Source organism: Crocodylus siamensis, chromosome 11 (assembly GCF_052110815.1).
Source record: "Crocodylus siamensis isolate JL-2025a chromosome 11, ASM5211081v1, whole genome shotgun sequence".
In the NCBI taxonomy this organism is placed as follows: domain Eukaryota; kingdom Metazoa; phylum Chordata; order Crocodylia; family Crocodylidae; genus Crocodylus; species Crocodylus siamensis.
Genome location: NC_143405.1, coordinates 39,503,816 through 39,521,963, shown reverse-complemented (window position 1 = coordinate 39,521,963; position 18,148 = coordinate 39,503,816). Strand labels below are relative to the sequence as shown.

At 44.5% G+C, this 18,148-nt stretch overlaps 1 protein-coding gene across 3 annotated transcripts in view; it reads left to right on the top strand.

Annotated features, from left to right (window-relative positions):
- PTPDC1 (protein tyrosine phosphatase domain containing 1) overlaps window positions 1–12,561 on the top strand; it is a 46,452-nt gene extending 33,891 nt beyond the window's left edge. For all 3 annotated transcript variants that reach the window (XM_090022240.1, XM_090022241.1, XM_090022239.1), the window contains 3 exons: window positions 3,677–3,862; window positions 5,334–5,444; window positions 12,000–12,561. In XM_090022240.1, coding sequence (XP_089878366.1) covers window positions 3,677–3,862; window positions 5,334–5,444; window positions 12,000–12,116 — 414 coding nt within the window. In that variant the 3' untranslated portion in view covers window positions 12,117–12,561. The remainder of the gene's footprint in view (window positions 1–3,676; window positions 3,863–5,333; window positions 5,445–11,999) is intronic.
- The last annotated feature ends 5,587 nt before the right edge of the window (window positions 12,562–18,148 follow it).

The following is an 18,148-nucleotide window of genomic DNA, read 5'->3' as shown; positions in this document are numbered from 1 at the left end:
CTATGTGTATCCGTATTACATGTATATTTTAATCCATTCCGTATTAAAAACTCTACTGACCTAATGAGAGTAAGTAAGTAAGACTCTTAGAAATTACATGTAGGACACAGATGATGTGCTAGTTAAGTACAAGGTTGCATTTATGAGCCAAAGGACAGTACCAAAGCACTTTTTCCCTAGCAGTGAACAGTGTGCTTTATCTGCCTGAGAGAACAAAAGATTATGGGTTGGAATTCAACATGGGTGTTATAATAGGTCATGGACACCAGCCCGGATATACTGGGGATCACGGAAACATGGTGGGACTCTATGCATGACTGGGCGGTGAATGTCAAGGGCTATAGGTTGTACAGGAGGGACAGGATAGGAAGGAGAGGTGGGGGCATGGCACTCTATATCAAGGAGGAGTACACATCCTCGTTAATTAGCAAGGTGTCAGAGGAGGGGCACTCTGAGGTGCTTTGGGTTAGAGTACAAGGCAGTTGAGGGGTGAGAGATTTAACAGTGGGGGTCTACTACAGACCTCCCAACCAGGGAGAAGAGCTTGACCAGGAATTCTTAGGTCAGCTCACAGAGGTGGTGAAGGCTAAAGATGTGGTAGTCATGGGGGACCTGAACTTCCCGGATATCTGCTGGGAGGAGCAGCCAGCCAGGTTTCACCGCTCTTGTAGGTTCTTAAACAGAGTGCAGGACCTTCATCTAACCCAGGAGGTGCACAGCCCCACCAGGGGGGATGCCTGGTTGGACCTAGTGCTGGCCACGGGTGATGACCTGGTGAGGGGGCTGCGGGTGCTCGACCTTCTGGGTAACAGCGATCATCCCCTGCTGGAATTTACCATCCAGAGCAAGGTGGCAAGGGCATGCAGTAAGGCAGCAGCCCTAGACTTTAGAAGGGCAAACTTCAGCGAGCTAAGGAGGATAGTTGGGGATGTGCTGAGGTCCCAGAGGGGAGGGGAGCCAGATGTCCAAGGAGAGTGGTTGCTCCTTAAGGGGGCAATTCTCCAAGCACAAAGGAAGGTAATCCCAATGAGGATCAAAGGGAGCAGGAGAGCACACAAGCCTCCATGGCTCACCAAAAGCATCCGGGAATGTCTCTTTGCTAAAAAGGAGGCATATACCCAATGGAAGGAAGGGGTCATCACCAGGGATGACTATTCTGCAGTCGCTTGGGGTTGTAGGGGGGCAGTTAGGAAGGCCAAGGCAAAGATGGAAATAGGAGTAGCTTCTCAGATTAAGGACAATAAGAAGTCCTTTTTTAAATACATGGGGGGGAAAAGAAGGTCCCGGGTAACGTGGGGCCCTTGCAGGACGCATTGGGGAATTTGGTTGTCACACCAGACAACAAAGCTAACATGTTTAATGATTTCTTTACCTCTGTCTTCCTAAGTAGGGACCAGAACAGCCACCTCCCTGCTGGGCCCCCCTTGGGCCCTGGGGGAGGCACACCTGGGCCAAAGGTTAGCGTGGAACTAGTTAGGGGCTTCTGGAGGGGCTGGACATGTTTAAGTCAGCCGGCCCGGATGATCTCCACCCTAGAGTCCTTAAGGAATTGGCTGAGGTCATTGCAGGACCCCTGGCACGGCTCTATGAGCACTCGTGGTGCTCTGGTGTGGTGCTGGAGGACTGGAAGAGGGCCAACGTGGTTCCAATCTTCAAAAAAGGGGAGGAAGGAGGACCAGGGAAACTATAGGCCAGTCAGTCTTACCTCGATCCTAGGCAAGCTGTTTGAGAAAATTATTCTGGCACACATCCACGAGGGGCCAGCTGGGGACTGCATGCTCAGGGGCAACCAACACGGGTTCATCAGTGGCAGGTCCTGTCAGACCAACCTGGTGGCCTTCTATGATCAGGTTACCAGATCATTAGATGCAGGGGTAGCAATGGACATAGACTTCCTGGACTTCCGGAAGGCATTTTACACTGTCTCTCACCCCGTTCTTGTTTGGACAATGGGGTAAAAAGCACCCGGTTCAAATTTGCTGATGACACTAAGATGTGGGGGGACGTGGGCACACTGGAAGGATGCAACTGGCTACAATCAGACCTAGACAGGTTACAGGGGTGGGCGGATGAGAATAGGATGGGTTTCAACACAGACAAGTGCAAGGTGATGCACCTCGGGAGGAACAACCGGCACCATACCTACAGGTTAGGGAACTCCCCTCTTGTCAGCATGGAGGCGGAAAGGGATCTGGGGGTCATAATCAACTCCAAGATGAACATGGGCCGGCAGTGTGGGGAGGCAGTCAGGAAGGCCAACTGCACCTTGTCATGCATCCACAGATGCATCTCAAGCAGGTCCAAAGAGGTGATCCTCCCCCTGTATGCGGCAGTGGTCAGGCTGCAACTGGAGTATTGTGTCCAGTTCTGGGCGCCGCACTTCAAGAGGGATGTCGACAGCATGGAGAGGGTCCAGAGGAGGGCCACTCGCATGATCAGGGGACAGCAGGGCAGGCCCTACGAGGAGAGGCTACGGGACCTGAACCTGTTCAGCCTCCAAAAGAGAAGGCTGAGGGGGGATCTTGTGGCCTGTTAGAAACTAGTCGGGGGGGATCAGTGGGCATTGGGGGAGTCACTGTTCCCCCGAGCACCGCCAGGAGTGACCAGGAATAATGGTCACAAGCTGGCAGAGGGTAGGTTTAGGTTAGATATCAGGAGGCGCTTCTTCACGGTCAGGGCGGCTAGGGTCTGGAACCAACTTCCAAGAGAGGTGGTCCTGGCTCCTACCCTGGGGGTGTTTAAGAGGAGGTTAGATGCACATCTTGCTGGGGTTGTTTGACCCCAGTGTTGTTTCCTGCTATGTCGGGGGGTCGGACTACATGATCTACTCGGGTCCCTTCCGACCCTGGAAACTATGAAATTAAACCAGGGATCAGCAACCTGTGGCCCAAGGAGCTGGGCAACTTTGGTGGTAGGAGCCTTTGCCTATACCATGGGTGGGTGGCAGGGAGAAGTGACAGCAGCAGCATCCTAGCATCAGCCTGCCTCAGACTTAAACTGAGTCATTTCAGGCCATTGTCAGAAAAGGTTGCAGACTACTGATCTAAAGCATTTGAAAAAAAATTTCTTATGCAAATAATCTAAGATTTAAGAAGCAGCATAAAAGGTGGTCACTGTAATAGAGACATTTTATGGTAGGAGGCCTCAGATTGAAGCCAGAATAGTTTATAAAAATTTACGTATCAATCTTAGTTTTAAATGGAAAGTTGAACATTTTTTGTGGTTGTGTTTGTTTTATTAAAAATCAGTCTATAATTGTGGTCATCATTTTGCAGTTGGTAACATGAAAGAACTTCAGATTTTTAGGTTAAAGCAAGTCTGCAAGCTCTTTTTATTACAGATTTCTCAGAGCTAATCACACGATTCTGTGTGTAAAAGTATAAAGGAATTTTTTAGGAACTCAGTGCTTATCCTCAAAACCAAATCATATTAGCTTTGAAGTAGGACTCAAAAGCTGCTTTATATATTCTAGTAGATAATTAGAAAAGAGCAGACCTGTGCTATTCATGTGGTCCTAGTCTAAAGAGCTGATTAATGTTGACAATTCAGGAAAGTGTGGAAATAGATTTGTATTGCTGATAAACTCTCCTCCAAGTGTTTAAGAAGCCAAATGCTGCTAGAAGCAAAGCATATCTTAGCAAACTTAAATAGATAGTGCATTTTTATTTTTTGTTAGAAAGAGCTGAATTCTCGAGATGGAGCTTGGGATAAAATATGTGCTGAGAGAGATCCTTTTATTCTTTGCACATTGATGTGGTCCTGGATAGAGCAACTGAAGGAACCTCTTATATCCAAAGAGGATGTGGATATGTTGGCAAAAAAGTGCATAGAATCACAGGCAACGCTTAACTTACTAGAAAAGGTAAATACTGTATATGTCAGTTCACTATCTTATTGCAAAACATTTTACTAACTTGTATTAAGCTTTGCATTGGTGACCCTTAGACAAGAATTTTATACTCTTAAAGGTAACTTCCTATAAAAAAAAAATTGCATTTGTAAATATATTTTAAAAAGCAAAGCTGTATCTTGTAATCCACCACAAGGGTGGTAATCAACGTGTTAATGCTAGGGTAGTAGTTACTATAGAAAAAGGTGAAGTGGATAAAATGTTAGAAACCTGTTCTGAAGAAACTGATGTCCATGTGTGCCAGCTAAGGGTATTTATTGTAGGTTAAAAATTCAGAAAGGCAAAAGGCAGGATCCTCTTTCCCTTCAACTGTGCCTTTGGTTTACATACACATACTGACAGCATTGCTTAATATTTACCATATATCGTTCTTTACATCTTTAAAATGCTTGTAAACATCTAATAGGAGCCCTGAGAGGGTTGGTGCCATGGATGGAAGGGGGAACTGGCACATCCAGTTAATAATGCTTCAGTAGCTTGGCTGAGTTTCATCACATACATCAGAGCAGTCCATGTTCTCAAATCCAGATGAGGAGTTAGGTCCTTGTGCTCTAAAGGTTTTTCATTTAAGTATTCTTTAAAGGGATATGTATATCTTAGTTATTCTCCCCTTTCACAACCTATATTTCCTTATACAATTTGCAGTCTAGTTTGTTTTAATGTATTACTGAGACCTCAGGAAAGTAATTCTTGGATAGTAGGCAGTTCTTGCCTTCTCTGCAGTTATCTTTTTCATGATAGTCGGGCTTTCCCAATTCAGTATTTTGAAATACCAACTTCTTCCTGAACCCAGATCATCAAGACTCCATCACTGTATTTTGCTGAATAGAAGATAAAATAGCTACTTGGCCCTTAGAAGGAAACTAATTGGACTACTGTTAAAATAAATTTTACTCATCTCTGGGCATGTCTACATGTGCATTAATGTGGCGTTGCTACTGCATATTAAGTTTAGTACCTCTAATATGAGGTACTGCATAAATGCACAGTAGCCAGTGCTAATGAACAGTAGCAACAGTGCACAGTCCTTTTGTGATGCTTAATGCCTAATAGACTAATTCTATTGTGCATTAGTGCATTAACATGTTTTTTGCCATGACACACTAATGTGCAGTAGAATTAGTCTACTGTGAATTAAGCGTCTTGTGTAAATGTGCCCTCTGAATTCTAAGAGTGATATCCAGAAGCATCCTTGATATCATGGTTTTGTTGAAACTGAAGAAAATTCTTCCTCCCCAATCTTGACTAACGAATCATATAAGAATCCTGCAAGTGGAATATTGTAGCTATATGTTTCTCTGACTCTTACCCTCAGCAGTTTTAATGCAAGGATGGCCTATCTGTTCTTAGAGTACTTAAAAAAATAAAATGTTCCCTTTGAAAATGTTTCCTTTACTAATTTGCTGTTTCTTTTACCCTCTAGGAACAATATCAGACTATTCTTTGTATTTTACATTGTGTAGTGAATTTGCAAATGATACCAGCTAATGTGGAGGAAGCTTTACTTGCTCGGGCCATTAAAGCTTTCACAAAGGCAAGTAGTAATTTTGTCCATGACTTGTGCTTATTTGTTAGATTGTGAAGAAATCTACTAAAATTTTCAGCTAACAATAACTGTGCTTACATTTATATATTTTAGAGCTTAAGTTTTCTTATAGCAGTTAAGGCCTAGGAAAAGTACTGAGCCCAGATGATGGACTTTTTGTAGAATAAAACTGGTATCTTTGGGCAGTTTATCTTAATTCTGTGGTTTCTTCATTTCTGTGTCACTGGGTCTTTTCCTGCAGGTGAATGCACAGCCAAATTATTTCAAAATGGCCATAAGTCACACATTCTAATGAATATTATCTTCACCATTAAGAACTGCTTGCCCCTGGTTTTAAGTAATCATTCAAATCAAGCACAATTCATTATCGGGCTTTCTCGAGGAATTCCTCTAAGACTTACTGTTCTTAAACATGCTGAAGCCTTTCTTTTATCCTGTTTGTTCAGATTACTGTTGCCCAGGGTATGATAGAACAGAGCTTGTCACCCATGCTTTACACTGATAACTGCCCAAGAAATCTAAGACTCATTACATCAAGTCCCCAAGCTAGTACTTTTCAAATGTGACTGACACAGTGAGTCTTCACAGACTTTGGAGTCTGTTGTTACTTTGTGCCATGCTGTTTGTTTTTGATGACTGAAGTTGCTTCTTCTGTGCCACTAGCACTTATATCATCTGAGGGAGATTCCTTGGTGTGCTGCCTACCAAGAAGCTCCCATTTATTGACACATCCACATCAGTACCATTGAGCTGGAATCTATTTGCTTCTGTAACTGTTTCTCTTGGCACAGATTTTGTTACAACTTCTCTCTTGTCTTCTTACTTGGATATTTCTCCAAAATCTACAGGATGCAGTTCCTTCCAGCACAGGGACCAAAAAGTAACGACTCTAAAAATTTCCCTGAAAATATGTTCAGTAGTAATATGTTTCTCATAGAGAAGTCTAGAGATCCACTCTGTCCTTGGAAGAAGGTACCTTGTCTGCATCTTCACTGTGTAATGACTAGGGCTGTGCAAAACTTTGCACACAGGGGACCCCTCCCCCAGCTAGGCGACTGGTGCCTCCTGGGTCTGAGGGGGCACCTGGGGTCTCCCCACGGCCTCTCGCTGAGCGGGGCAGGGAGACCTGGAATTGGACTGGAAGTACATCTGGTCCACTTCCGGGTTTGCTGCTGAGCACGTGGGGTGTGGGGGTGGCCCAGTGCTCCTGTGGGACACTCCCTCTGCCCCACCATCTCGGTGTTCATGAGCCATGCCTGGAACCTCAAGGCATGTAGAAAAAACATTTAAAGCTATGTCTGTGGTTGAATTGCTGATTCTCCAAATTTGGCATCGAATCTTCAGATTCAGATTTGGCTGAATCGAATTGGCAGTGATCAAAATCAACTAATCGAATCACTATCTCCCGAATCGAATATGGCCTGCTTCACACACCCTTAGTAATGACAGTAGAAGTCTTTCTTTTAGATGTTCTTCTTGGTGGTTGTGATTGGTTCCTAAAAGAGACTTAAAAGCCCTTCTCATCACAGATCCCATACTTCTCACAGATATCCTATGGCTTGGTTCCTACCATTGTCATGATAGGTGTTTTTCTGGGATATAGTCTTGGCTTTACTGGTCAAGGTGCAATGCTCAATATTTCCTTACTCTTTATCTAGCCAGATCTATTCCTCCTAAAGAACCATCTAAGACATTAACCCATCCAACCAGGAACTAGAACGTAAATTTTGTATGAAGGAAGATCTCTTAGAACAGGGGCAAGCAATTATTTTGGGCAGAGGGCTGCTTACCCAGTTTTGGCAGGCCTGTTGAGGGCCTCATGGGTAGTCCTGCCCCTTGACAGGTGCCCCGCCTCCTGGTTACCATCTTGGGACCAATGTCCCAGGGCCAGCACCAATGGGGCCCAAAGCGGGGCACAGGTTGGCAGGGTTCTGTGGAGTCGGGCTGGGCTGCACCAGAGGGGGGTGGGGGGAGAGCTGGCCCAGCTCCATAAATCTGGTCATCATTTTGACCCTCTGTGTGTGAACAAAGCCACTCCTAAGGAGCATCAAGAAACCTCAGCCAGATTGCCTGTGTCCAGCTGCAACAGCATCCAGTGTTTCAGAAAATGTCAGCCTCCTGTTTCCTGCCTCTCTAAGGCCAAATAAAACAATCATTGTGAGGGAAATAGTACTTCTTTCTACAGGTGACCAGCAGAGGCCCTGAAGTATGGGTTTACACAACATCTCTTGCATACATACCACATTTCCTTTTAACCTGATCATAGAGAATCCATGTTTTGCAGGCGCTGTTTACTGTTTCCAGAACACCCCTGTCCCATCATGCCCCCCCATCCATAAATGTATCAAGCTGTAGCTTAAAGCAGTTAGTTTTTTCACTTCATGATCAGTAGTCATTACTAGGAAAGAGTCCTACTCCATCTGTTTTTCCCCAGCTTCAAAAGTGCATATTTACCAAATGCTTTTTAGTGGTGGTATTTCAGCTGAGATAAGGTCTTCAATACTTAAATGTATTTTGATATATTTATTTATTTACTTTTTAGGCAACACCCATTCTGCTCTAAGATTCTCATGATAGTCAGGCTGGTATGTTCATTTAGATAATTTCCAGATTTAGGGTCTATGATTTTGGATGGAATTTCTATTACACATGAATATATTAGAATGCAGAGCTATTTGCCTAGCCTGCAATCTATCAACACCTAGTAGACAGTATGAGGACAGAGCACAATATAAACATGAGATGGAGCAAGATGTTTACCTTTGCATCAGGAAACAATTCTTCTGGGGAATGGCTCATACTTTGACTCATCTTAATTGCCCTTCATCTAGCAGGTGTCTAGAACAAGTTGGTGAAATATCTCAGTAGGATATCATAGTTCACCACAGATGGGAGTTAAAACATTATTCTGGTTCAGGTGTTTCTCAAACTGGAGTTATTTACAAGACGAAACAAGAAGTATTCCATATTGTGCTCCCAAGAAGTAGTAAGTCCAGGCTGGTAGGAAAAGGATGTGGTGCATGCTTTCTTCCTGTTCTGTTAATCCCCAGAGTCCTTAGAAAAACGTATCAAGACAAAGCTTAGATAATTATAGCTCCAGCCTGGGCCAGTTTTGATTTTCTGGACTGATGCATCTATCTGGTGGTCAGCCTTTTCTGCTGCTTTTCAACATTCCAGGCACCGTCCACAGAATCATAATCCAGTACGTCATCTGACATCCCTACAGCTGACAGTATATAGATTGGCTGATTATATTTTTTTCTGATTTTAAAAAAAGAAAATATTAAAAAACAACAGGTTTTGATGCAAAAGCCTCTACAAGGTTCACATGTAAAGAAAGGCTCTTGTATTAGTTACACAAGTTCTTCAGAGACGCATTCATCCTTTGGAATCATGGGTAATCAATTAAAGATTATTTGTTGTTTTAAATAGTCAGTGCTCTTCATCAATTCTGTTGGTCATTTGTTCACTATCTTTGTATCATCCACAAGTGAAGATCATTCAGCTTTTTTTCCCCACCATATTTTATCAAGATTCATAGTTTCATAGTTTCTAGGGTCGGAAAGGACTTGAGCAGATCATCTAGTCCGACCCCCTGCCATGGCAGGAAAGAGTACTGGGGTCAAACGACCCCAGCAAGATGTTCATCCAACCTCCTCTTAAAACCCCCCAGGGTAGGAGCCTGCAGCACTTCTCTTGGAAGTTGGTTCCAGACCCTAGCCGCCCTGACCGTGAAGTAGCGCCTCCTGATATCTAACCTAAACCTTCCCTCTGCCAGCTTGTGACCGTTATTCCTGGTCACTCCTGGCGGTGCTCGGGGGAACAGGGACTCCCCCAGTGCCTGCTGGTCCCGCCTGACTAGTTTCTAACAGGCCACAAGATCCCTCCCTCAGCCTTCTCTTTTGGAGGCTGAACAGGTTCAGGTCCCGTAGCCTCTCCTCGTAGGGCCTGCCCTGCTGTCCCCTGATTTATACGAGTGGCCCTCCTCTGGACCTCCATGCTGTCGACATCCCTCTTGAAGTGCGGCGCCCAGAATTGGACGCAGTACTCCAGCTGTGGCCTGACCAGTGCTGCATAGAGGGGGAGGATCACCTCCTTGGACCTGCTCGAGATGCAACTGTGGATGCATGCCAAGGTGCGGTTGGCCTTCCTAACTGCCTCCCCACACTGCTGGCCCATGTTCATCTTTGAGTCAATGATGACTCCCAGATCCTTTTCCGCCTCCGTGCTGACAAGAGGGGAGTTCCCTAGATTTCTGAAGAGACTGATTCATGTTTCTAGTTGAGGGATCTTGTCCTACTTGAAACTTAAATGTAGTGCATCTGTCCTTGATGAGAAGTACTTTTTGAACCTGTGTGATCATTTTCTCTCCATAAAAGCTACACTCCCACTGGCTATCATTTCAGATTGCTGAGGGATTAAAATACAAGTTTGATGGCATGTGCCTTTAAACATTATTCATTTAGGATGGAATTACTGAAACTGAGTCAAATATTTTTACTGATCATTGTTTGGTATTTTCGTATCAAATCTGTTTCTGATCTATTTATGATTGCTTTTTCCATTTTGAAGTGAAGGAATGCTGAATACACATGACACCAAAGCTGCTGGAACATACTAATTTTGTGGTTAGTAATTAGCATGCTCCAGCAGACTTGATTAATCAAGTTTGCTCCGACATGTGCTAATTAGCAAGTGTTACAGCAGGCATCTGGCATGTGTATAGGTGCCCCTAAAGATCAGCCTTTTCCCTAGAATGATTTACAAAGGTTTTGGACTCTGACAAGTAGAGGTGCAGATACAATATGGACTGATGTATATCAGCACCATTAAAAGGAAAATTGACATTATCGGCATTCAGCGGTTTTTGGCTGATGTGGCTGATAATGTTGCCGATTAAATGCTGCATGCACGTGTGCAGCTGCAGCATGTATGTGGTCAGGAGGGCAGCCTGGAGACCAGCGTCTGGGTGGCAAGTCTGTTATGGGAAAGAGGTGTTGGGAAGGGAGGGAAGGTAGTGGGGAGGCAAAGAGGACTCTGCAGCGAGGGAGGGAGTGGGGCTGGGGCAGGCACTGCACAGCAGGGTGGGGCAGGGCACAGCTGCCACTGTGTACACCCCCGGGGGAGGTGAGGGAGGGGCATGTGCCCCCTAGGATCTGTGCATGGGGTGAGGGAGGGCTGCCACTGCATGCTGGGGGGGCTGTGCTGGCCTATTCCTAGCAGCTGCACTCAAGTGGGGTGGGGTGAGTGGCAGCAGTGGCAGAGCTGGGAGGGGGGGCTGTGGTGAATTTTGGGGTGGCTATAGCTCCTCCGTAGCCTCCCCATCCCGCTCCCATCCCGTTCAAGCGCAGCTGCTGGGAAGAGGCCAGCTCACCCCGGCCCCAGGCAGGCAGCGAACAGCTCACCTTTGTCCTATGTACAGATCTGGGGGGTACATGCCTACCTTGCCTACCCCAGGGGTGCACACAGTGGCAGGAGCCAGCCCCCCCATCCATGCTCCCTGGATGAGCTGCCAGCTCTGTCCCGTGTCCTGCCCCTCTGCTGCTGGGCAGTGCATGCCCCAGCCCACTCTCTCCCTCAGCACGGGGCCTCAATCTGCCCCCCATCCCATGCCCTCTCCCCCCACCCCCAGACTTACCAGCTGGATGCTGTTTTCCAAGCTGCTAGGCTGCATATTGGCAATCAAATTGCTATGGCCAATATGGCTGGTCAATAATTGGCCATTGGCATCGGCCCAAAATCTTTATCGGCGCACCCCTATTAATAAAATATCCGATGCACCAAATAAACAATCTATCTTTAAGAATTAGGGCTGACATTACTAGAGGTTGGGCTATACTTGTAGCTGGCTGCAGAAGAATTTCATTTGAGGCTTGAAGGCTGGCTACTCAGTAAATGCATGAACAGTATTTCAGTTACTGCTCCACTATTTTAGATCAGATACCCAATTTGTCAGGACCGGCCCACTGTCAGAATTTATATTAGGATGCATATTACTCATCTTTGATTCCTGTTGAAGTGCTTCTCAAATAATCTGCAGTGGAATCTACAGGGAAAAAGTTTAGGTACCTTTTCCATCACAGTTCCTGGTACTGTGGCCTAGCAGAGGGAATTTTGTAGAGTGATGATAAAGTGAGGCCTCAGTCACATACAGAAAGAGGTTGTGTGGGAGTCTTTATTTGAGGCAAGTTAACTCTAGGTTTGGTGGGTTCCAGTGTTGCTCAGTTCAGAGCTGCTGTCCTCCAATACAGGAATTCAGATAATATGAAAGGAAGATCATTATATGTAGTTCATGGTCTCTCTTTTTGATCAGTAACCGACCATGATTATTCTGTAGTCTGACTATCTCCTCCCTACTTTTAGGCAGAAATAAGATGGTCAGTATAAAAATATATATATTCTTTGTTAAAAAAGTTGCTGAAACCTATGCTGAGTTAAGAAAAAACAAACATTTTCTAGCTCAAAATAAGTATGTTTTGCTTTTTAAAATAGCCACATGACATTCATTTAAAGAAATGAGTTTTAATTTCTCCCCTTTGCCAGATGAGTTTGGATTCTGAAAATGGACCATATGTTTACAACACCCTGAGGAAACTATTTAAACAAACACTGGAAGAAAAAAGAAGGGGGCTTAAAGAAGGAATGGAAATCCCATTGTAATGTTTACAGAGTTATGCTGAAGGATTTGATTTCACTTACCAGCTACTGTATTTTGTGCTATTTGGCATGTATTCCCTAACCTTGATTAGCTATCAAAGATGTGTTTTTCTTTCAAAAGGGATCTGTAGTGAGACTAATTCTAGTTACACATATTTAAGCTGATTTTTTTTTTTTAATGAGTTGCTGCTGTGTGAATGTACTCTTTGGTTTGAAGCTATATTCTTTTGTATTGTGAACTCTTTGTTTTAAACCTGTATTTATTGATTTAGAAATCCATTATTGGTAAGCTATATTTTTCATGTTAATTGATTGCCATAAATCCAGTGCCATGTTACATTTTAAATGGTTTAATGTATTGAATTAATATTTGTGTTAACAATACAACTGTTTACATTAGTGCGATTCCATTTTACTTTATGTTGAATAAATATTGACAGTGCTCATAAACTGCACTTATTTGAGCGTTTTCCTTTGGAAATCTTAATGTAAGATTAGTTGTAATATGCTAATTTAAAAAAAAATATACATTGTTTTTAGTTGATCACCAGGAATGTTAATATAATTCTGTCCTGTCTTACAACACCTTTAATAGATTTTTAACTTTTCAAAATATGTTGCTTATTTACCAAGTTTAATATATTTTTAGTAGAAAGGTTTCTGAAATGTTTTTTTAAAAAAAAAGGTATTATCTTAAAGTGCTTAGAAACAGAGTCAATGCTTTTCCTGTTACAGATGTTTAATCTATTTTTAAAAAATATTTGATATTTAATCAAAAAAAGATTAAATTTAAAACTCAGACCCATAAAATTAAATCAGTGTAAACATCAGCATCTGCAATACACTTTGCATACAAAAATCCAGGATGTAGTACCTTTATATCTTTGAGGGGGCCTTTTCTATTCATTTTATGGAGGCAAAGTGATCAGAGATGTCATCACAACTTAATTTTATGCTTAAAGAATCCTTGTGGATTAGGATTCGGTTTGTACAGTTACAGCTCATCTGGCTAGATGTATTTAGTCATGGAAAAAAAACTTTCCTTTTAAAAATGGACTGACTCTTCTGAGTTTAAAAACAGAACAATTTGACACACAGATAATTTATAAAAAGTTTCAACTGTAAGATGACTCTACAGCCAATTCAAAGTCCTTTTTGTAGAATCATCTTAAAATGAACGTGTATGGAAGGAAAATATATGAACTGCATTTTAAAAAGTGCAACTGTTAAAAAATAAAATAAAATCCAGAGGGAAGAGCTTGCAGTTTGCAGGGCAGCTCCTGCTCTAACATGGTACTAACTCTCATTTTAACCAGAGCCAGCCTTTGGGAAAATGGTGCCCTGAGCAAACTTGTGTTTTGGTACCTGCTGACCCCCCAGCTTCACCCCAAGTCAGCGAAGTTGCTGCAGACAGAGGCAGGCGGGGAGGCAGACAGCATGGTGCTGCTGCCCACACTGCTTGGCCCAACTTTTTCTGAGCAGTGGCTGGAGGTGAGGGGTGTGTGGTGGGGGTGGCAGCAGGGGGGTGTCTTTGGGTGGTTGAGGAGCAGTTTCTTGTCACTTTGCTTGCAAGGTTGCACTGAACAGAAGCTATACTGGGACCCTGTGGGCAAACCTAACTCTGTGGAGGCCACAAAACTGCAAACGGTGGTGAATTAATGGCTGACAGAGTAAGGAGTTAAGATTTGTCAAACTGTAACAGGATTCAGTGGTCTCATGGGGTGTGTCCACACATACAAGCATGTACATTTGCAGCAGCTCAAATAGAAGTGGTGCAAATTTGAGCCAGGGCTTTTTGCCTAAATGCATGTGCTGGGATATGCCCTTTGGTGTGGGGCAAACTGTGCCAGTTGGGGCAAAATAACCCCATCTGGCTCTTCCCAGATCTGCAGCCAGGGGAGCTGGAGCCCTGGGCCAGTACCTGTGCTGTCCCCAGCAGTATTAAAAGCTGCCCTGTCCTGGCCCCATCAGTACAAAAAGCTGCCCTGTCAAATTGCTCAGGGCTACTTGCTCTCTGGAGCTTCTGAGGCCCAGTCAATTGGCGCCTGGGGACACAATCCCTTGTGCCAGCTGAAGCAGCCTTGAGAGTTCCCTGCACCCTCTACCCACTGCAGCAGTCTGGCAGTGGGGGCTGCTGCCTGGCTGTGACCTGCTGTGCACCTGCCAGACCTGGATGGGGACTGCACAGCCAGTAGAGATATCTGCCCAGTGGGCTGTGGCTGCAGAGTTGGGCTTTGTGCAGCACTACTGCTATGGGTGCCCTCTGCCTGGCTATTGCCCAGAAGATGTTCCCAGTGTGGCGGCCTGCTTTGAACTGTCACAGCATGTCCTCCTGGCCCCAATTGGCTAGAAGGTCAGCCACCTGCAGGTGGGTCCAAGGTGCCAACTCTGAGCAGGCAGGGTCTTGCCACTGGCCTCCCTAGCAGGAATTCCCTATTTGAAAACTGAAAAATCCTTGATAAAAAAATCCCAAAGTCACTCCGTAAAATACCCTGAAATCCATGTTCCTCCACAATTAAAACAAAAACCCACTATATATAGAGAGAGCGCGTGAGATAGTTGATCAGTTGGGGAATATTTATTGATATACCTACAGTGTTAAAGCAATTTGGAAGCCTACCAGTGTCTCTATCATCATAAGAACTGAATTCTAAATATATGTTTTGCTGTTTGCCTTTGGTTTTCTTACCATGGAGCAGTTAGAGCTTCCCTGACCCCTTCACTAACCAGGATGTGGGGACAGCTGCCCCTGCAGCCACAGCTCCTGCCACCAGGTTTCATCTGGGCTCCATGGTTGGCAGTAGCTACCCAGAGCCTGGGCCGGTTGCAGCCAGGAGGCTGCAAACATCTGCTCTGGGCTCCAGTGTTAGTTCCATACCAGTGGGTGCATGTGTTTCCTGGAGCAGATAGCAGGAGGGCTGTGCTGCCTCAGGGCCTATCCCCACTGTCCACTCTGAGGTGCGCATGCACCTGCTGGGATAGAGCTGATGCCACAGCCTGGAGCAGATGTTTGCAGCCTCCTGGTTGCAACTGGCCCTGGCTCTGGGTAGCTGCTGCCAACCACGGAGCCCCGTCTGCTTGCAGCAGGGCTTGCAGCCGCCCAACCGCCTGCTGGGAGCAGCCCAGGCTTCGTGGCTGGCAGCAGCTGAGCCCACCTGACTTCCACCCAGTCCGAGCCCTTTGTCTGCCTCTGTCTGGTTCTGCATGTCTGTGTGCACACACGTGTCTTGTTGTGGATGTTTGTGTGTGTGTGTCTGTTCTGGTTCTCAGTGTTTGTGCATGTGGTTCTCTGTGTGCATGTGTCTGGTTCTCTCTCTGCTCTCCTTTTTCTTTCTCTTTCTCTTGTCTCTTTTTTTCTCTTATTGCAACATGCTCAATAAAGTCGGAATACAGAACAAAGGCAACGTTTATGGTTATTAAATATACTAATTGCAGTGAGTCCTGCGACATACCCCCCTGCCCTCATTTTGTTTTTCTGGCATACCAGCACTCCGGTACCTTTCGAGGTAGATGTTGTGGTTTTTTTGGCACTCTGGCCAAAAAACATTGCCTACCCCTGCTCTATAGCTACACAGATCAGTTCACTAATCTAATTTATCTACACTATGTCTGCTAGGGGTTTATTCAGTCACCCCTTTGCAATGGTAGGGAGCTAGGAGAATCTTACCACACACTCACATCCCTCTCCTCAGGACTCAAGGAGGATGCCTGCCAGCTGGGAAATGATTCACTCCACTCCCCACTGCTCAGGAAAGGAAATAAGAATATACTGACATTCTCCAGCTAGGATGTATGTAATTGGCAGGAATGAGGCTTTCAGAGATCCAACCAAACCCAGCAGTTCTTGGTAGGACATCTGGGACTTGCATAATAAAGGACATCCTGGCAAGTTATTGTGGAAAGCTAGAAGAGATAGATGAGTGGCTGCTGATGCTTATGACCATGCAAGCTCTCCTGTCTGAACGTTACACATTTGGGAAGCTGTTAGGATTTACTGGGTTGGGGGAGGATATATGGAGTGTGGAACAGCAGCTTTTTTAGGAATATGAATGTTAGGGGATTTTTATAGTGAAGTGTTTAGGACAAGAAGAAACACATTTAGATTCATATCTCCCACAAGGTTTATTTTATGGATGGATTTTTGTTATGGGGGATGTAGTGCAGCTGGTACTGATTTCTTTTGGATGCAATATAAACTTCAAGCAGAACTTCAAGAAGCAGCTTGTAAATGCTCACTTTTGAACTGGGTTGGGGTATCTGAGGTTTGCACATGGGAAAGTAGCAACATATCAGGCAAACACAACAGGTATGGGCAGGCTGACTAGGGAAGAAGGCAGTACAAATCCTCACATGCAAGGCACCTTTCTCTATGCTCCACATGTCTTTTGTTAACAGAGTACTGCTCTAGGGAACAGAACTGAACTTTACATTAGTCTTTTGTTTCTCTTTCCTAGCCACAAAACAGGGCAAGAATAGAAGCCGAGCCTGTGCCATATCATAACACAAACCTGTTTATTGCCCACTCTCAACCTGTCAAAGTGTCACTTGTGCATATTTTCCTCTTTGAAGATGACTAAAAGTCTTTAATTCTCATATGATTTTGAGATCTAATTAGCCTGTTTGTGAAGCACTTTGAAGATAAAGAGTACTCTGAGGCTTAAAACTATTAAAACTTATCATATGTTCTCATATAAAACATACCTTTTCCCCCAAAACTAGCCAGGGGAAGTTGGGATGCATACTATATACGAGAAATACAAACCCTCACAGACCTGGAAATTTGGCAGCAAAGGAGCAATGGCAGTATTAATGCCACAGCAATCAATGGTGCCCTCGCTTTCCTGCAGTCAAGTTTCTGGACCCTGACCAGATGACACGGCTTGATGCACACTTCAGACCCAGCACATTGGATCAGTCAGTCTGCAGCTGGACCCAGTGCACAATCCAGGAGCTAGCATACAGGGGTGGCAGCAGGCTCAGGAGCAGACTTGGCTTCTGCAAGACAGTCACTGATCCATACTACAAAAGTAAGATTTTTTTCTTCATGCTGCTTTTCAAAAAAAAAAATGCATATTACATTGAGGCATGCCATATTCAAGAAAACATGACTTATGTCAACTCTTAATGGCCTTGTGCTGCTTCCCTGAGCCTTTTTGGTTCCAGCAGATAAGCAGAAGCACAACTAGGGAGAATAAAGTGCAGATAGATGTGCTGATGCTCCAACTTTTGTAATGACAGAGCAAGAAAGAGCAGTTTCCAACATTACCACATCCTTATAAAAATTCAGCATAATAAACTGGGAGTCTACATAACAAGAGATGGACTCTCCAGCAGTGGGAAGGAATAGAGATGAACCAGAGGCAGGTTAAAAGAGTTAACATTTTACATCCCAATTATGTGCTTAGTGCTACACGAGACCTGCTCCCTACCCCAAGAAGCCCACCTATAACAGGCACGGATGTTTTTCCATAGATAGTCCTGTAGTTGATTTTTATGGGATTTCAAATAAGACATTTTTTAGTGTTGGACATGCAACCCTGCAGTACAAATCTTATAGGAGTGGTCACCATGGGGGCCTCGATCTACACTTCCATTCTGTCCCCCCCCCCCCGACTTATCAGACTGATGCTGGTCTCCATGCTGCCTGGTTGCATATTGAAATTGGATTGGTATTGGTCAATATGGCTCCTTAAAAATTGGCCAGAAGTATTGGCCTCCAAAAATCTCTTATTGGTGCACCCTTGTCTTTCATTAAAACACAGGGAATAGTAAAATAGTTTTCAAAGCATCACACGAGTTCCCAAGGTCTTGGAGGTAAGGGAGTTGTCTGGGTTGTGGATGCTTAAGTTACCATAGAAGATGAAAGCAGGTGACCAGGAAATGGCTGAGAATGTTCTGTACTTTGACCTATGATTCAGGAAACAGCTGTTCTAACACCTATACAGCTAGCAGAGAGAAATCTGTCAGTGGTTCATCACCTAAGAAGAGAATCATTCAATACCATAGGTTTCCCTTTGAAGGAAGTACGATTTGCA